The sequence below is a fragment of the Chamaea fasciata genome, unplaced genomic scaffold (genome assembly GCF_029207755.1).
Source record: "Chamaea fasciata isolate MVZ Bird 193981 ecotype frontalis unplaced genomic scaffold, bChaFas1.0.hap1 SCAF_1, whole genome shotgun sequence".
In the NCBI taxonomy this organism is placed as follows: domain Eukaryota; kingdom Metazoa; phylum Chordata; class Aves; order Passeriformes; family Sylviidae; genus Chamaea; species Chamaea fasciata.
Window position 1 is genome coordinate 72678578 of NW_027094086.1, and position 21357 is coordinate 72699934.

At 41.2% G+C, this 21357-nt stretch overlaps 1 protein-coding gene across 1 annotated transcript in view; it reads right to left on the bottom strand.

The window, feature by feature from the left end:
- The window catches only part of DAP (death associated protein), a 54393-nt gene extending 33346 nt beyond the window's left edge, over positions 1-21047 (bottom strand). The window contains exons 1-2 of the mRNA XM_066186170.1: positions 20906-21047; positions 14422-14518 (exon numbers count right to left, since the gene is read on the bottom strand). Of these exons, the coding sequence (XP_066042267.1) occupies positions 14422-14518; positions 20906-20960 (152 nt within the window). The 5' untranslated portion in view covers positions 20961-21047. The remainder of the gene's footprint in view (positions 1-14421; positions 14519-20905) is intronic.
- Between the last annotated feature and the right edge of the window lie 310 nt (positions 21048-21357).

A 21357-nucleotide genomic window follows, 5' to 3' on the forward strand; every position in this document is an offset into this window, starting at 1 on the left:
GCAGCAGTACCGAGTTGCCTCTGTAACCAACTAATACCATCACAGCTACTGAAAAGAAATTCCTCCCAAACACTACTCTTACTCAGTTTCACTACATAAAACTTTCATGAGATCACCATTTCTTCCCAATACATCTCTCTATTGAAACGGCAACTGGTTTTAACATTAACTCAGCCTACAAGCAGTTGGACAGTTTTGGACACATACTCCCCTTGCTGCCTCTCAAGGGGCAGCAGTGAACACTCGGGGCAGGAGATGAAGATGGAGTATTTAGAAGTTTGCTCCTGACAGCACTCTCCAGAAAACTGCTGCTCAGGAGCTTTCCATGCCAGAGGCTGTGTCCTTGTATTGTCCTATAGTACCAACTACATTCCATGAATTTTGTAATCCAAAACTTCTTTTTGCAGACTTAACTGATGCAGTTCTGGAGCTCCTCACCACTTGTGCGGCATTTAACTCAGCAAAACAGCTATTTACCATCAGCAGACTTGAAGATTTATTTCCAAGGTCACTGACTACAATCAACTCTTCTACTGTTGCATAGATGGAGTAGCGTGCCCACCATTCCCATAAATACAGCTTTTGTTTATTCATTCAAATCCTAATGCGTGACTGTTTGCCCAGAAGCTTGGCTTAGCACTGCCTTCTCTATGGAAAGGTGAGACACGCTATGCAATCTCATGGCTGTATACTCCCTGAAATTACGGCAGACCAAACATCAACTGCTAGGATTCAATAACTCCAGTGTCAGCAAACATCACTAAAGAGGCTGTGAAAACCCAAGGGGGATGTCTGATGGAAATTTTGCTGCTAGGTTCTTTGCACAGACACTTTGTCCCATTTGATGATAATATTTTTCACCACATTTTGTAGTAACATAATTAAGTTCAAATAAATGAATGCCACTTATCTCACAGAAGCTAATTATCTGCCAAGAATGTGCACAAAAATAGCTTAGAAAATAGTAAAAACCAACAAATAAAGACTTCTTTTTTTAGCAATATGAATACTAGTTTAGATGCAGCAGATGAACCTATTACTTAATTCTTTTGTTTGCATATTTTTGCATGCTACCTAGAGAATGTAACAGTACTAGGAAACCTTAGCTGAGGATTTTCTAGAGAGAAAATGAGTGTTTTTTGAAGGTAAAGTTACAGTAAATTACTCCAAAATAGAGGTTATATCTGTTGGCTAAATATTTAATAGGACTGGTATTAAAATCTGAATGAATGGTCAAGTGAAGAAAAACCCTTCAGTCTATTTGGTATGCACAGAATTCCAAAAAACACAGACAAGGCTCCTCAGTAAATATACTGAGTTACCATGGGATATGGCAGAAGACACTCTCGAGAATAACAAACTGAAAATAGAGCAGAGGAATAAATCGAATATCATAATGATGGAGGTTAACAGCGGGATTCCGCAAGAAACTTGAAAAGAGGTCTAAATAGATGACAATATATGCTAATGCCAGTGAATTATTCAGGATAAAAAAAGCCTGAATGTAAACAGTTATGAGAGACCTCAGAGGACTGACAAAACAATAAAGGGAAAGAAAAAAGATGGCACCATGATAAATGCAGAAAACACACACTGGGAAAGACAATCCTAACTGTATCCACATGATGATAGCCTCTACCATAGTAATTACACTCAATAACAAATGTTGGAATCACTGGGAAAAAGATTTTTGAAATCAGCAGCTTAGTACCTAAAAGGCAGTTAAAAAGACAACTAGAACACAAGAACAATTAAGAGAAGGAAAAAAAGCAGAAAAATAGAACAATGTCAGTGCATAAGTCTGGGGCAGGCTTTTACCCTCCACGCTGCAATTCTAGTTATGCCTCCAAAAAAACAAAAAGATAAAAGGGAACTCAAGAAAAATACACAATAAAGAGGAGAATGTAAAACAAATACAGTTATTCCCTATTTCTTAGTACATATGACTTGAGGGACACAGGAAAAAGTTACCAGGCATGCAAAAAGAAAAACATTTTGCAGCACACACTACTTTGACTGTGATGCTCCTTTTCAGGAAGGGGATCACCAAGGAGAGAAATGTACATATGGTTGAAAGAAGGATACAGAAATATGAATTAGGTCAAATTGCAGTAATTTGATTAGCAAGTTTCTAAGCAGTAATTTTGATTGCTAGATGCTGGGGGAGTTCATCGAGCTCATTGTACACAAATTCTTCTTGGCCCCAAAGGACCATCTGCTGCGGAGTGCTGCACAGGCAGAGTTTTGTGCTGGCCCTGCAGAGACATCTATACTCTTTAAAACAGAAGAGAAAGAAAGATTATAATAAGGTTGTAACTCCCTCTTTCCTTCATTGTCTTACTACTTATTTATTGTTTTAGTGGACATGGCAACAGGCAAGGAGAAGTATGAAACATCCAGTGTATTAAAAAGCCATTATGTAAATAAACCTACAGAAATTTCTAAAAAGGTGGAAAGGAAGACAAAATCTGGTACATTAACTGTGAGCAGTTATCTTCCCTTTCCTCCTCCTTTGGCACAGGACAACAATGTGCATTAACCTGGCGATTTTCTATTCCCAGTAAAAGCTATTAAAACCTGACAGAATTATCAAAGCAAAAAACCCCCCCAAAACTTCTAGCCTACTTGGTGTGCAGAGATTTCCAAAAATGCCTGTAAGACCTCTCATTAAACTTATTAAAATTATTAGATTGAGTTAGCTTGGGATAAAGATGAGAGAAATTGGAATAGCTAAATACAGAAATGACATGTAAATGGCTTTAAAACATATGATTACTATCTATCTATTCCTGTTAGAACTACACAGCTCCTAAACAGAAGATTTATTTATTTCTCAGTCAGACACAGAAAATTTTCATAAAAGAGCCAAGTCCTCATCATCAGACCAGCTAATCTGTTACCTCTGTATAGGAGGATGAGAGGTAGACAGGTCTCTCAACAATAAAACTCTTCTCAGGAGAGAAAGAGAGAGAGAGAGGAAAAAAAAGAAGTGATTTTAGTAAAATACAACAGGATGAGAATAACCGGTGATCACTAACACAGAAACAATTTCAAGGGTAGGACACAACACAAAACAGTAACTTGAACTAGGAAACACGGTGTCCTAAAGAGAGATCTTCTGAAAAACAGCAGAAGGAATAAATAATACATTATCAGCAGGAATTCAAATTTTCTCTAATTGTGATTGTTTATAAGATATGAAGAAAAAATGTAACATTAGACTTCAAAGCCATATACAGGTAGTCCAAACCATCCCAATACAGGGAAGGATCCAAGCCAACCAGTGTTATCAGCCAGAAAGCCTATGCTTGGAGAAAACAGCAGAACACAAAGCTGCACTCCCTCAGAAGCTGTTTTTTGTCCTCGCCTCCCCCCCACCCCGTTATAAACTGGAACAAGAATAAAATCTTTCAAACACACCAGCAGAAACAAAATCGTGTAATCTCTGAAAACAGGAAATTAATTCTACAGCAGTTTTCAAAGCAATAAATAAGAATGCTAAATTTCATTTAGTCAAAAGCCTTCTAAATAGACTTATGTAGAAGAATTTGTGGTAATACTATTAGTGTCACCGTTGATATAAAACAGCACACACATGGCTAAATACACTTTTCCTCTATAATCACTGGGTAGCATGATACCAGAAACAAATGAAGAATCACAGAAGTGAAAAATATTCAGTTCAATTTACTAAAATTTCACTCCATCACCTCCCATACAAAAGCAACATTTTAACAAACAAGCCAAGTGGGGTTGTCCATTAACTGGTTGATTAATTCCTTAGCTCTCCACAAAGTCAAAACATTAATACATTACATGCAAAAGAAATTGCTTATTAGCAACAAAAACATGTTGCACATGAGCACATATGTTAATAAGCTGCATGGAAAAAGAAAAGATTTCAACAAAAATAAAAATCTAGCAATAGTTTTTGTAAGTAGCATAATGCAAAGTACTCTTGACCATCCTAACAATCACTAAACAGTAAACACAGTCTACCACTGCATGTTCTAAACACTCATATGAAGTTGCAGTCTCAGAAGAGTGACCATCAGCACTGGAATGCAGTCAAGCTTATTACCAACATTCAAGGTGTACAAGGATGCACACAGTGAGTAGTGAAATTTTGCTTACTGAATAATATTGCACATTTTTGGTAGTTCCAAACACTCTCAAAAGAGACACTTCAACTTAAGCTGTTCCAGCAAAAAATCCAGCCGAGCTCTTTCACTGTAACACCCAGAGCTCTGAATTGATTTATTTATTTGAAGTAAAAAAGAAGGCTTTAGAATAGGGTTTGGAAAGCTCTTCCACTGTAACACCCAGAGCTCTCAATTGATTTATTTATTTAAAGTAAAAAAGAAGGCTTTAGAATAGGGTTTGGAAAGCAATGGGCAAACAGCAAAGTACCTGTATCTCAAGGACTGTTAGATTCAGTACTGCAGTGTGAGGTGCTAGATGAAGCCAGCCATACCTGAGAGCCAGCCTAATATTTAATCACTTCCTAACAAGTTCAGAAAAAAAAAGAAGAAAAAAGTTAAATTTCAAGATCATTGAGAAAAAGAACTAACCACCTTGGTTTTACCCAGCAGCAATAAAGCCAGCTGCCAGGTACCAGCCCCAGGCATTACGTATATTCTAAGGAATGAGTCCCAGAAAAACTGAAATTCATCAGAACGAAGGTTTGTGTGAACTGCTGCTAAAGTATTTTTTACTAATTGCCATCTATTTAACAAGATGTCTCTGACCAAGATGTGGCCATTAACATGTTACACTAATATCAGAAGGCAGCAAGCCTAGGGCAGCGAACACTCCCCCATGCAATGTACTGCAGGGAACAGGTCTGTGAGCTGCCACAGCAGACTAAATAAAGCTCTAATGATGACAATGTAACAAATGCTTTCAGTGTTGTTCTTATCTATCTCCCATGTATCTCTTGCTTCTAGTACCAGTGTCCTGGGAGCAGCTGGGAGTGAAATAAATCGCCTCCTGTTTGGCACAGTGACAGTTAAGAAATGATAATTCAAAGTTTATTTTAATATTAAGCTACTTCAAAGTTTGGTGCCTGATGCAGCTGAGGCAGAAGAAATTTAAAGGAGAGGAAGGTGCTACTGGAAAAAGATCCCCCTCCTTGGCACACAGTCTCAATCGCACGCACCTCCTACCCATTTTCAGCTCCTGGTGACTTCACTTCAAACACAGGGTTTTGATGCTAAATGAATGAGTAGCATCTGGTCCTCTGCAAGCTTTTTCTAGGAGAAATTCATACCTTAAGCTTTAGAAATACACTCAGTGTTGAACAGTGAGATAGTAGAGATTTGGGCTTAGTTAGCACAGTGAAATGGATTTGACTGTACTTCTGGGTTTAAAAATTTTTGTGCTTTACAACGCCTGTGCCTTCAGACTGGCATAGTCACCTTCATCCCATGCATTCCAATACTTCATATCAAGAGAAAAGAACTAGGAAAAATACCACACAAGCTATTAGTTCAAGATCATTTACTTTTCTGTACTGACATGGAATGCTGTGCCAACTAAGCCGTGCTACTGTAAAGACACTACTTCCCATCCATTTTCCTCTCATATATGACTAAGCTGTTCTTACCTTCCTCATCACACAGAATACAAATTAAAGACTTTCATTCTTTTAAAATCTTTTTTCTTACACCAGCTTGGCAGACAATTCAACTCAGCTTTCCAGCTACTTTCATAAGACAGCATATGTTTTTTCAGGAGTGAACCTGGCTCTCGCTGAGCTGGATGGCGTTATCTTCTATTCACTTTGAGGGGGAGAAATATCAGATCTTTTTTAGTTCTTTCACACATGCACACAGTACTTCAGGAATATGAGAAGAGCTATCCATATAATGTCATAACTGGCACTTACACTGATGGAGTTATCAACTTACTGCTTCAATCACCAAGAAATACTGGAAGCATAAAACAGTCTTTCGGAAGGCTCTCATCTTCCTGTAAGAGAACGCTTCATTCATAATCTTGCCTAGCTTTTTCTCCATTCCCTACATTCACAGATATTTTCAGTTCTTAAATGGAGATATTCACAGCCTATTTTCTTGCTTTACAGTAGCTCTGCATTTAAAAATCAGTATTACACATTCTATTCTCTGCACATACACTTAAGTCAGTTACTGCATAGGCGTCTGATAGAGTTCAGCAGAGGTCACAGCAATTACTTTGCTACTTCTCAAAATAACTGGTCATCTGCAGAAGGTATTGTCCTGAAAAATAACATGAACACAGCTAATATTGTTTTCAGGTTTTATAAGTAATCAAATTATGTATGTATAAACTTTAGCAGTCTTGAGCATCTGCTAATCATAAAAACCCTAGGCAAAAGATTGAGACACAAAGATGAATAATGAAGTAGGAAACTGCATTGAAGGCAATGCTACTTATGTAAAGGAGAAGAGTGTAGCACTATTTAGAGGCTATTCCCTTAACTGTGAAGTAAATTTATGTCCAAAATAACAAAGATAAGAAGGGTAAAGGGATTAAAAAAAGACCCAAGTACTAAGCACAGAATCTTTTTTGGAAATAAAGATCTTTGGAGAAGGTAGGAAGCTATTTCCTTAAGTGTGCTATGTTCAGTATTATGCTTAATAATATTACAAAATTATGGTTGCAATTCTTTGACAGTCTTTTTCTGGCAGAACTTTCTTTTAACCTTTGGAGTATTTAGCCAAGCCAAGAAAAACAGTCAGACAAAACTACTATGACCATGTGTCTTGGTTTGGGAAGACAGGTATCTGCCAGGTAAAATTACGATCAGAGGCTCTTTGGCAAAGATTTGGGAAATAGGAATAGCAGTTCTTTACTAGTATGTAATACAAAGCAAACAAACACAAAAAAAACTTCCCCACCCCCCCCACCCCCCCCAACAACTACAGCATTAATAACAAACGAAAACAGTACCAAGAACTTTGAGGGCTTTGTTTCACAAAACCCAGGGCAGTTTGGTTTCGGTGTCTGCAGGATCTTCAGAGCGCTAAGCTGAAACAGTGGAAAAGTCCCGGGCTGGTAGCTGGGATGGCAGGGTGTCCCGGCAGCGCAGGGGGTGCAGAGTCACACTGTAGCAAGAGGAGCAGCGCCGAAGAAGCCGAAGGCGAGGCAGGGCCTGGACCAGCTCCCTGCGGGTGGCAGGGAAAACTCCGGATTCAGGCCGAACCGGTGATAGTAGATTTCCCAGGACTGGATCCCTTTGGCCACAGTCAAACTTCTCTAGCCAGCAACAGCCATTCTCCGCTCCGCGTGCTTTGCGGTGGCTGAGATCCTCGAGGAGCGGCAGACACGCGTCTCCCCGAACGCCGGAAAAAGAAAAGCACGCAGCTGCCTCAAGCTTTGTCTTTTACCTGCGTTATCTCCACCTTCCACCTTTGTCCACCTCTTTGTTTCGGTTAAGTACTCTCAAGTATCCAACACTTGGTCTCCTTGGTAACTTGTGGGAAAAAATTCTTTAGAGGAAGAAGGAACAAACCTAACCCCCAACACCATGGGGTAATACCCAATGTTCAGTGCAATTTGCAGAATTGCAGAATTTCTTTCCCAGAAACCACAAGCACAGTATTCACAGCCAGGTTGCTTTTCCATTGCATTTACCCCAGACATTTCATTTTTAAGACTAGTTGGCTCCAAAGCTCCATATCTGAGTAACAAGATGTAGTAGTTTGAAGGCAAAACAAATGAGAGGCTCCAAGTCAGAGATACAATTTAATAGAAAAAAAAAGAAAGTAAACTAGAATAGATGCAATAATACAAAAGACCACTGACAGAGTCAGAATACAACCTGAGCAGAGTGATGGAAGCAGTCCAGATGAGGTGGTCTTCCTGAAGCAGTGATCCTGTAGAAAGGTCTGGTAGCTCGGGTCCTCTGGGAATCCAGTGGGTAAGCGCACCTCTGGTGTTCAGAGTCTCAGCTTATATCCAGGCTGGAATGCTTGGTTTCTCCCTCTGGGCGGAGCATCTCACAACGGGATGGTGAGTCATGTGATAAGGCCTGATGGGCCCATTAACAGGAGATAGTCCAGGAGGGGGTTATCTGTGAGTTGTGTAGCAAAGGTGCTGATGGGACCATTAACAGAAGATAAGCCAGAGTGGAGGAGGCAGGGAGCACTGCCTCTCCTGGTTTCAACAGTTCATGAAGATGGTGATAGAATATACTTCAACCCAGGACACAAGACTTCAAAGGCCAAACACAGGAATAAAAACCTCTGAGTCATATCCATTATATCCATACATTTATTCATATTTCATTTTTTACATGGTCAAGTGTTAAATGACAGTACAATCTATGAAAATAACCACTTCTGTGCAACCATATCAGCTCACAGATGTAACAGAATCAGGCCACAAAAAGAAGGGAAAAAAAGAGGTCTTTAGAAATATGGTGGAAGAAATTTGAATTCTGTCCAAGAAGAGGATGACAGATGCCTTTACAGAGTATCAGTTCACTCCTTCAGGGCTGCCTCCACTGACACAATAGCCCAATGGCCCTTTGAAGCTAAATGGGACTCAGTCAGTCCTCTACCCACCAAGGTTGCACATTTCCTCTCCAGAAACTTAAGCAATCTATCTGTCTTGACCTGTCTTCTTCTTTTAACCTAAAGTATTCATCACATGGAGTCAATGCCTGCTTACATTTCCAGTACTTTGGTTTTACAGACGCATGAACATAGTTAATGAGGTCTTTTTCAGCTTTATGTGGGTGAACTACATGGGAGGAACATTAATGGGCTATTCACTTGAGTATTTATGGAAGCTCAATGCTACCTGTTCACATTTACATGGGTTTTCATGTTTAACAAGCTGCAAAGTTTTGGGGTTTTTTTTTGTTTGTTTGTTTGCTTGTTTACACATAAAACTCTCAAGGTTTCCCTCTGTGAAACACCAACTGACTCTACAACAAACACCACCAGAACCACCTGGACTGGAACATCTTCATACATGATGCAAACTACCTCCTAAAGGACGTGCATGCAAGTGAGCTGAACATCATTCCCCAGGTCTTGGCTGTCCTGAAGAGCAGTTATTCCCAAGCTAAAGGGTCAGAACTTTGACTCTGTACTTTCTACCCCAGCTAAAACAACCAGAACAATAAAATACAAAGAATGGAAATGGTTTCAAAAAGGATGTAAACAGACATACAAACCTTGTCTAATTATATTATATTATTATATGTAATGGCTTAATCATATAACCAATTTGTATTTTTTTAATTCTGTCAGAAGTTTGGTCAACATGGGTCAAGACAAGGCAAAAACTAAGAATATTTTAATGACAGGAGAATCTTCAGTGGCAAACAAAAAAAAAAAAAGGAAATAATATCTGTGACTTATTTCTTGTCAGTTGCAGCAGAGCAAAGTGCGGGAAAGGAAAAATAAATTTACTCTTGAATGGAAGTATATACCCACAGCCAAGTTTTTGAGATTTTCACTGTACTTCCAAAAGAAAAAAAATAGGTTTAGCTAAACTTGCATATTCAGACTTAGCAAGTAACACTGAAGGATAACAGAGGCCTTTGACAACTCCTCTCTCACCATGTAACTAAGTATTGAGAGTACTCTTTGACATACAAACACCCATATGCTTCATTAGCATAATTTTGCTTTTGAGTCAACATTTTAAATTAGTCTCTTGGGTTTTTTTTCCTTTCACCCGACGGATATTAAGACAAATATCCACATCGTAAAAATCAGGCACAATGTTGGGTTCACAATCTCCAGGTAGGCTTAAGATACAAAACACATACAATTTACATATCTAGAGAGAAACGACACTAGTGCATTTATCTTGAGTAATTAAATCATGGTAATTACCCACTTCATTTCAGAAACATAACAAAAGAGAAGGTAAGAGTCTTTAGACATAAAAGCCTTTGCCATTTACCCCGTTTGTTAAAAACAAGTCAGATATTTCCTTTAAATATTTTTTTAAATCCAGATCCTGGTAGATAATTATAGTTTCTTTTTCTTGAGATCCCAGCGTGACAATTAATGAATCTCTTGTGCAAAACTGAACAAGCAGCTCTCAATTCATATTATCTGTCTTTCAGGAGTATTTATTATGCCTAGAGTCAGCTGCTGGCACAGTAATGCACATGATACTGCAAATCTCAGTTAAACAGGCATTAATAGGCTTTTAATAAAGCCCAGGATTGTGAGTAGCCTATTTATTCCAAATAATTTCTATGATAACATGTAGTCCTGAAATATGGTAGCTTTGATTCATAACCATACTTCTATTTATGTGTTTCACCCTCCTCTAGCATCACAAAAAAAGCCTTCCGGCAGCAATCAGTATGACTGTCAATCAATAAAAACTGCAACCGTATCCAAAAAACCAAACCAACACAAGTGTTAAGAAATTACAAAAACCCAAGAAAAGTCAGTAACTCATCAGTACAGAAGTCCAGCCAGCCTAGCTCTAATCAGGTTGATCAAAATCACTCATCTTGAAGAGAATGTGGGCCGAGGATCCAACCTCACAGTACAGTTAACACTGACACCCTGACCACGGGGGTGCCACTTGGCTTTGGATGCCACACATATCTTCAGTTCACCTAAACCAAACTGTGCAACTCCTCCCTTCTTTTATTGAGCCTTCTCCATCATATAATCATATCCAGACATTCCTTTTTAAAATAAAACTGTATTTATACCAGACACATAAAATTATTCCTGCTAGAACTCAAGGCTGAGACCTGCCCTACAGGAAAAGTATAAATTTGTGTAAAATGGTGTTATTGCATATTGTTTTAAGGGATGGCGAATCACCACTCTGACAAGTCTCCCTACAATTTCATGAAATTGGAGGTTGTCATAACAATTTTATGTTAGGAAACAGAATTGAGTAAAATACTTTGCAGAGTTAGATACAGTAACTGGATTGCAAGTTGCCAAACACCTAAGAAAAAAAAAAGCCATCAAAGAAGACCTACCTGGTGAATGTTAAAGTCACCTTTATCACAGCACCGTTAGCTACATCAGGTGCTTACCTGTGTCAGCTTCATTTACATTAAGACTAGAAACACTGATCCAAGTCTTTTCCTGCAAGCTGCAAAAACAATGCCAGCTGTCTCCAAAGCCACAAATAGTTCTATGAACTGAAGTTGAAAGCTTTCTTGCTGAGCAACTACTCAGATTTGTGCCATCATGGGGAGGCCATGTGCTCTGAGTTCCCAGAGAACTCTGGGAAAGATTGAATTCTTCTGCTTCCATTTACTGCCAGTTCCACTAATCTGTCTTCAACTAAGTTTACAATGAGATTAAAATAATGACTCATCCTAGCCTCCCTCTTCACACACAAATTACTCTTCTCTCTTTTATTATTTTCTCACACCATTGTCAGCTGCCCATATCAGCTGACAGAGATTTCTTGAAGGACTGTTGGCTTCAAATGCAATGGGGAATAGAGATTGCATCATATCAACAATACCACCTTAAAATGGCAAAGACTAAAGCCATGACAAGGAGGGACATGAAATACCAGCTAACTAAGCCCCAAATGTACATATATATATATGTGCTTGAGAAAGCAGCAGTGCTCACTTCACCCCTCCTGACAAATATATCTCCTGATAAACCACCCCTCACACACATCAGAAATCCAAGGGTTTTCAAACAGCACCATGAATCATCTGGAGCAAACAGAAACTCTGGGGGTCTGAACCTTGCAGCACAAAAGCAGCTGATGTGCTGGCAAACTCAATTTAATTTTGACTAGCTTATCCTGTCTATGGCTAAATACCTTCTTACTCACACCTACAGCTTGCACTGCCACCAGAGCTCTGCAAGTATTTCCAAAGGAGTCTACAACAGACACATTAAACCCTTTCCATTACATACACAAAAGGCTCTCAGTTCTACCAGGAAAACAACTTCTCTTGACTTGTACACAATCTTATATTATAAATCATATTAGTTCCCACCTAACTATGCTCCTTATGCCCTACATGAAAACCAAAGCAATGCGCACACTCAAAGTGCATATTTTGACAATCAAATGATCAGGTGGATGAAGGAATAGATTTTGAGATGCAACAATCCATTGTTAATGGATTGTTAATAGTTAATAAGATAGCAAGTCAATAAGATAGTTCTAGAAGTCTTTAAATTTTCTCCTCTGTCTTAAAAACATAAACTTTGCTCACAGTTTTAAAATACAGTTTGTTTCTGTTAGCATCTACAGATCAAGAGTGCACCTCTCTCCCAACTATTCCAGCCTAGCCGCCTAGGCTTTGTTTCACACTGGGAATTGGTCTCAGGGCACCTCACCTAGACTCCCTGCAAGTGATGTAAAACTGATACACACAGTTCAAGGAGACACCTAACACATGCCAGCTACGATTGGTCCTTCAGTCCAGATGACCAAACTAATTAATCTCCAAAACACACACAGTGTGAACATGAAGTCCTCAGCACCCGCTGTTTACCCCTAGAGATGTGCTTTTACTGTGTCACAGCACCCACCTGCTACAGAAGACACAGCCACTAAAATCAAGGTTAAATTTTAACTTTTCCCTGCACTATTTGAGCGAAACAGGGAAAACAATCCTGTTTGAAGAAGGGAATAAAGCAGATGCTGTGTTGTAACAGAGGCTTAGATCTGTGAACAGGCACAAGAGGTCTTGTCATTTGGATCCTAATGAAGCTCCTTGCCAAGAGGCTGGCATGCCAAGGAAATTGGTAAGCAGGTATATAATGCTGTCCTGGGTCTGGCTGAGGCAGTAGATTCTTCTCACAGCAGCCCTCACAGTGCTGTGCTTTCCATTGGTAGCTGGAAACACTACGTAACTTAACACACCAGTTTTGGCTACTGCTGCAGTACTGCAGCACTTCCACAGAACCTAAGCTGCTTCTCCAACATTACCCTCTCACTGCAGGCAGCGGGTAGGCAAGATCTTGGGAGTGGACATAGCCAGGACAGCTGGCTGACCAAGGGAATATTCCATATCATCTGCTCAGCAATAAAAGGAGAAAGGAGGAGGAAGCAGGGAGAATTCATTACTATGTTTGTCTTCCAGAGCAATCACTAACATATTGAAGCCCTACTTCCCAGGAAGTGATGGACATCATCTGCTGATGGGACATAATGGATACATATTTTATTTTCCTTTGCTTCCCTGCATGGACTTTGCTTTTGCTTTATTAAATTCTCCTTGATACATGTGGTTTTTTCATCTTACTTTCTCCCTCCTCACCCTTCTGAGTAGGGAAGTAACAGAGCAGCTTGGTAGACAGCAGTTGTCCAGCCAAGGTCAACACATCCCAAATAAAAGGATGTACCCCTAAACTAAGTTTAAATTGACCCCAAGAAAAAATTTCTTCCTTTAGACAAAACTTGGCTGCAATACAAGACTCTTCCAACTTACGTGCCCCAGTACAGAATTACAAGATGACCAACTTGGTTGACAAAGAAAGGACATAAATTTTAATTCTCCTGCCTGGTATTTGAATTTATTAGTTAAAATTACTTTTCCCTTCTCAGAAAGGTGTTTCCTGTTCAAGTAAATAAACACATTTGGGTTTATTTCCAGACATTTTCATAATGCTTATTTATTACCATTATTTTACGTGTAAAATAAATATAATCTAAGTCAGCCTACTTACCAAAACACAAGAATGGTTCTCTGGTGTGTTTTTTTTTTTTTTTTTTTTAACTTGAGCAAATAGCAAGGAGAAACCTATGCCCTAAGTTAGTAGATAAACATTTCAGGTAAATATAGTCTTGGCTGGAAAGATAAACAGCTAGCTGAGGAAAGCAGCACAAAACCAGGTGGCTTTCGTAAGAACAGAAAAACAGCAACAGTCCATCAAACCTCCCTGCTTTCATTTCTAAACAGCAGTAACTGGATAAATCTAGTTAAAACTGCTAAGTAACTGCAGTCTTAGTATCCTCCACCACCAAAACTGATAGATTCCCGTCTAAAAATAAAAGCAGATAATATCAGTACCATATATTTTTACTTGTCTTTTCAAAAGCACCATATTGTCAAATACCTCACAGACACAGGATTAAGGGCCAAAGGGTAAAAGGAAAGACCCAGCACACAGAAAGACCACCTCATTTATGGACTACTAGTCTAATCCTTCTGTCTAAATATGCCTAGCCTCTATGCTTCTGCATAGTCTGAATTGAGACATTTTAGGAAAGCTGAGGTTTTACTTCTACTATAGTTTTCTTCTCCAGTCTTCTCTTACGTGGCAGGACCATTTAAAGAAGGCTCAGCAATATGAAAATTCCCAAATTCCCCAATTCTCTTGAAGGAGCATCCAACTTGCTTCTAGTTTATGGTACAAGAACAACTGCACCTTTGGTCAGCTAATCACAAGGAAAACAAACTGGTGATAAGATTCAAGGTCATTGAAATTCACTGCAGCTTATGCACCAAATCAAAGTGCTCACCTGCTGGTTTCCCAGTCTTGGTCATCTTTATCCTTTTCTTCTTTGGCATCTGAATTGTGTGGGTGCTTCTGCACAATCCGCATCCCACCAGCTTTCACTGGAATGAAAATTAAATAGATAGCAACAAATCTCAGTCAAATTGGCATTAAGTGAAGAATGTTTTAAAGATGACCCACCTTGCTTCCCTCCCGATACTTTACACAGTAATTTAATAGTAACCACAGTTTGAAAAAGAGGCCCAAAGCGTTAAAAAAGTGGAAAGCCTAAAGAACAGCTACTTCAGGACCACTTCTGCCTTTCTCTTTCACATGATACCATCATTGCTTATGCTGAGAAGCTGCAGCTCATTTTACCACCTGCTTCCAATGACATTTTAGAATACTCAATTCTGTTTTAATTACCCCTCCACCCCATACTAGCTTGCAGCAGTCAGAAGAAACTGAGGCAATGACTTGCATAACACTACACAAAAGGCCACAGACCAAAGAAATGAACTTGTCATTTCATGTTAAAAACTACATCTGTAATAATAGTATTTATACAAAGAAGTACTTCACAAATAGTGTAATAAAAAGAAAAATTTAGGAGGACTGTTAACTTGCATTTAGAACAGAGCTTTTTGTTTTTCAAAACATATCAGCATTTACAACATTTTAAATCCTTGCATCATTTAAGTTTTAGAAATGATGCAAACATGAAAGCAGCCCTTTGAAAAACAAAACAAGAAGTGAAAGCAAATCCACTTATGTGCATCACTTATCCACTCCAATGTGCAATCTAAAACAGGAACCAAGCCAGGCTTAGCACTGCAGCTACTAAGCAGAGCAACAGACAGGTTGCTCTTGATCTGCTTTCTGGTTCAATAGTGTACTTTTCTTTTCCTTCAAGAACTGCTACACATGCTTACAGGACAGCACAAGATAAGACGATGCATCTCGTTAGCTTAATTGGATGGGTTACACTGCCATCGGCAACCACATCAGAAAACCACTATAGTGGTCAGAAGTCAATAAAACCACTTACAGACACGTTGGTTTGTGTTTCACAGTGCCCTGACACAGCGTCTGTAGTGAGCCTCGGCAGAGGCGTCAGCCGCAGCAAGCAGGATGCCAGAGCGGCACTCGGGAGACGCTGAAGCCGGCAGAGACAGCGAGGCTGTACTGCTGGCAGCCCTCCTGTGTCCTGCCACAGACGGAGCAGGGCACCTCACAGCTGTTCAGTGCTGACCCCAGAAACCTAGACACAGGTCTAATTCCCAACTCTTACCAGGAGAGCAATGGAAAGGCCACAGCGTAAATCATACAGCCTGGGTGAAGGAAAGCAGGAAGGAGAAAGTGACCTGCTCCAGGAGAAAGTGAAAGCTCTTTGGCCCTGTCTTTTAAAAACAGATTTTAAGTTCTGAGCGATATTTGAATGATAAACGCCTAATTCAATAAAGGTCATTAACTAAAGACAGGCAATAAACAGACAAACTCAAAGAAATATCTTTTAAAACCTATCAAAACTATGTCCTCTTATCATGCACTAAAAAACCCCAGACCCAAATCACTAGCCATTTTGTATTATCTCTCCAGCATAAAACTTTAATTGGTGAGAAATGTTTCACATGGGACAAGAAAGACAGTTTAAAAAACTACATGGTTTTTGTTGCCTAATGTGAAGCAAAAATTAAAATTCCAGTTATTTTTTCTTGATTCAAGCTCCTTAGAAATTTAAGTTTGTTTGCAAAAGCAAACATTGAGTTCTGTCAAGTGGAGTCTTGTTTTAACAGCTCAGTTAATCAAAGTACTGCTATGCTTTATTTACATTTATTTATAAATTATTAATTTATTTTAATTAATTTCTAAATTTAATATCATTGCAAAATCAGGACCTTTTACTTATTTATTTCAAATGACTTCTTGTGGAAGATGTTGTCTCCACAGCAACATCTGCCAGGGTTACAAACAGCAGATCTGAACAATACACACACTTCCATGTCCTTCAATATCTAACAGAAAACTAGAGAAAACAATACCGGAAAATTTAGTGCTAATTTAGACATAAAATGTCTCTGCTCTCACACTGGGTATCATGAGGCCATCTCTTAATCTGTCACTGGAAAAAATACACAGCTAACACAATCAGATTTGCCTGTATGCAGAATTAAAAGACAGGGATTAAAAAGCAAATAACCAGACAACTAAAAAGGCATAATAGTGAGTAATGCAGCAACTTAGAATTTTAAATCTGATTTTTTGAACTAGTATCAGTGGGCACAGTATAGACAGCTTAAAGTCCTTTGGTGCACAATTGAATTATATTTAGCAATCCAAGGTTACCGTGCAGAAGGAACCAGCAAACAACTGCAATAATCATGTGTATTTGTGAGACCAGAAGCGAAATAATTAGATACCATTCTGTACATATCTGCCACACATGACACAGCATGCTCATACCCAATCCAGTTCCAGGAGATTTAGCTTAAGATGATAAATACCCTTGCAGCATAATTCACCTTCCTTTTCAAAAGGTATCAGCTAAGCTACATTACCTCAGGGTGTGACAAGAGAAGAAATGATTACATCCATGAAGCTAATGAAAAACCCACTCAACATTTGTGAGATTTTTCTTGGGAGTTATAAGGAATCATTTATTTCCTACTTGCCTAGCATTTACTACCTAATTCGACAGATGCTCACCATGGTGATTTTGTCACTTCAAAGTCATCCTTAAAAGTGCTCAGATTTCCTTATCCTGCAAACAAAGGATTTAAATAACTGATAAACCACCTTCCAGAACACTGTCAGAAAGCAGCGTCCAGAAGTGGATGGTGTCAACGACCCTTTGTTGGGATTAGGAAGAAAGCAGCTCCTGTGCTGAAGAGCAAGTGCAGAGCTCAGGTGCCAAGACAGGAGAGGACTGGGAAAGGCTCCCTGGAGTGGCGACAGCCCTAAGCCTTTACTAAAGCATGAAATAAAGAAAGGATCATTTGCCAGCACACTCAGAAGAGCAAAGAGTCTATCTGCTTCACTACTGAACACAAGCTTTGGATTTTAATTATCATATGTCATGTTTTCCCCTCTCGAGAGGCAGACAGGACTACCTTGTCAGTCCTGTGAATGCCAGTCTGTCCTCCTCATAAGAGTATGATACTCCATCGGGAAATGTATTAAACAACTGTGTTAATCAATTACCACTCAAGCCGATCTGGAGTCAGGAAGCATTCCGCTTTTTCCTCCCTGCCCCCACTGCTGGACTCCTCTCTGTTTCTGAGACGGAATTCTGAAATAAACCCCAGTGAGTTGGAGCGAGTACCAAGTGCCTAGAGAAGCAGCACAGGTCAGGGCCACCCTGGCCCCAGCCTGCTCAGGGTGCAGACCTGAGGCAGTCCTTCCCAGGGAAACCTTCCAGCTCAACCCAAACCACCCGCTGCTCACAGCAACCAGACAGGAACTTTTACAAATCCAGAGTACAACCAAGAGTCTTAGCAGCTTTTCTTCTCCTTGAGTATGTATTCAATATTAAGACAAAAATTTATTTCTTATGTACTGTGTAATAACAGATTCCATTACAACGATAAGATGTATGAAAAGGGAAACAAAATATGCCATTGTAAAAGATTAAGGGAGCATACCTTAGTGTTCAACAGAGTAAGAAGAGGAGTTATTATATGCCTTAATTTCACAGAAATCTCAGCTCAGAGCTGGTTTTTTTCATGTACAAAGAAGCACATAACTATGTTCACAAATCTATCATAAAACTTCCTAAATACACTATGAACACAATCACCTTCCTTTATCCCACCACAGTATGTACTGGATGAACAGCTAAAGCATAATTACAGATCTCTTCAGAGGAACTGTACAAACCTACTCAGCAATGTATTATGGGCACACTTGATCTCACTGACAGGCGGATATTTAATAAAGATTAAGTTAGGGCCTTCTTATATTTCAGAGAGGAGGTCAAACTCACTTCCTGTGCTGAGGTCTTGAGGTTTCTTTCCATTTCATTACCCTTTGTCTTTCCAAGTGCCTTTTCTTTTCCCCCTGTGTGAAATATCGATGCAGAGAGGAATGCAGTGCAGACGGTAAGCAAGGGCCAACAGTGCACTTGAAAAACAACAGATTTGTCAATTTCGCTTTTAATTTGATGACCCAAATCCTTCCTAACTTATACAACCAACCTACTCAGTAGACTAAGACACATCTGTAATTACAGGTAGTGCTCTTCATAGAACTGTATGCAGCAAACCCTGGGCTTTTAAGCCATTTATCAAAAGAAATTCCCTATTCACACTTTTTCTTTGACATAAATTTGCCTTGTTATTTATTAATAAAATTCCACTTGTATTAATTTTTTAAAATAACTTACTTTCATTTTATTAAAACTTGTCTGCAGACTGATCTATTGCACTATTCTAATATTCAGGGATCTAAACAAGCTTGAGATAGAGGATTAAAACCTATCTTCAGCCACTAGTGTAAATACATACTCTTGCTAGTCATAACACTTCTTGTGTTTTTTCCAGGTGTTAAAAGACCTAAGGGCCAAATGGCTTAGAAAAATCTTCTTCCCAAAGCGACCTGAATATGTGGTAAAGCATTAGGTTTTTTCTGGCCTCAAAGACAGGCTCAGTGATCACCCACCTTCCAAAGATAAATTCTGTGCGCATGTTCAGAAAAAATAGAAAAAAAAGCCAAAAAATGCCAATGACCTTAAACGGCACAGAGTTGAAGGTGTTCTTCAGTTTGTATGTGGGTCCATGTTCTACAACAAAAAAACTCAAACAGAAATACCATGATGGCAAAGGAAACCTGTAGTGTACTCCTGCTGAGCTTTCACACTGTACATTGCTAATTTCTCATGTGGCCTAGAGAGGCTCACTTCAGGTCTTTTAAAAATTTTCACCAGTTTCAAAACACCAGTTTTTAGCCAAAACTCTCAAACACGGAACATCAGAAAATACATTTATACAAAGCACATTTGTTTCATCAGTGGTGTAGCTGGAAGACAGAACTAAACCAATATAAGATCTTAATGATCCCTCCACTCTGAAGCTGACATGCACCTCAAGACAAGCCAGCTCGAGGAGCTAGGGCAACAAAAGCTGTCAGCATTGGAAAATGATGCTTTGGTTTGTACCCCCAAGAAGCCAGGTAAGAGCTAATGCCACGACAAGGGAGGCTGCAGGACTGGAATGACTGCTCAGCCAAGAGACTGACTTACTTGCACTGCTGAACCGTATCTGCCATGCCAAGCAAAGCCATTGCTTCTCACTTCTATTTAGAGGAATTTCAGGTCCTCATTATAAAAAGCACAGAATTTGATTATGGTTCAACAGCTGTTCACAAATTTAACTTTACATCTCATCGATTGATCTGAATATAAAACTAGCCACCTTGGGATTTTTTACTGGAACTTAAAAAAAAGAAAAGCTCACCAACTACTCTACTCCACAGGGAAACATTAGATGCCATATATAAAGCTCCTGACGCAGGGACCAAAGTTCCCCTTTTTAAGAAAGCTGTAAGAAGCAAAACTAACAGTACGTGAAGGAACACAATTCGATACTGCGAGGAACTGAACTCCACCAGTGTACAGAGAGGAGCTAGTACCTGTGGAGCCTGGCAGATGAACGTCCCACTGGAGGTGACACACAGCTCCCACCCTGACCGCCCACCCGCACAGAGCAGCAGGACGGAAGGCGATGGAGCTCCTCTGCTGGGCACTTCTCAAGCACCTCTACCTGCTTCCTACCCTGCCAGGCCCCAGAATCGCAGCCAGGAGCGCGCACGCTGCTCTGGCCCTCGCACCGTGACGCCCACGGGCAAAATGGATGCACAGAGCACTCCTGGTTTGCAGTGTGCGTTCACACTCGGCATAAACTCTGCTGGAACAGCCCCGCAGGCTGCGTGGGGCCGAGACCGCTCCGCTCCCCTTCCCACCACCCCCAGCCCTAGGCGGGGTTCCGGAGGCCCCCGCCGCCTTTCGAGGGCGGGATGCCGGGGAAGATAACGCTGTCTGCTTGCCGGGTCGGAGCCTGGAGATGCCAAGCTGTACACACCCGATGAGGGTTTGGCCGCAACCAGAGTTCTCCTCGAGGAGCGGCAGGGCAGGGAGCGTCTCCCCGTCACCGGGAGAGGCTGCCGGAGGGCAGGGAGCGCCGCGGGCGCCCAGGGCTCAGGCGGGGATCCCAGCGCACCTCCCGCGGCCAGAGCGCCGCATCGCGCCCGAGCAGCGGAGAGCGAGGAAACCCATCGGGGTTCGCATCCCCGGGGACTCGAACCCACCGGGGCTCAAACCCCGGGGATCGCATCCCCGGCAGCGGCGGGACCCGTCCTCGGCCGCCCTCGCCCTCCTCAGCCCCGGCGCGCCCAGGAGGGGACTTGGCGGGGAAGCGGCGCCCGGCCCCGCCGGCCCGCGGCCGCCCCGGCCCCCCCCGTCCCGTCCCCCGGCGTGGCAAGAGAAAGAGCGGAGAGACGGGAACCGGCGGCCGTACCAGCTGGAGGGTGTCCGGCCCGCGTCTCTGCTTTCTCTTTGGGAGGCGAAGACATTTTTAGTGTGGCAGCGGCCCCGCTCCCGCACCGGGCACCCGCACCCCAAGACGGCCCGGCGAACGCGGCCCACGCCCGCCCTGTCAACGTGGCCGCCGGGGGGGCGGTGCCGCGCCGGGCGCCGGGCCCTGCCCCGGCCGGGCGGGGACGTGGCGCCCGCGCCAGGCGGTGGCTGTGTGCCGTGAGGGCAGCCTGGGCGGCTCTGGCAGCCTCAGCCGACCTGGTTGTTTTGTTTGCCACGGGGAAACCGCGCGGGCCCTTCACAGCGTGGTCTTGAATCGTCTGCGTGTGCACTTCAGATAATTCTTGTAATTAGTGACTAATTGGCAGTCCTCGCCTTGCGCTTTGTTGTGTTCCGCCAAACCGCGTATGTGTGAAAGCGGCATAAAGAGCTGTG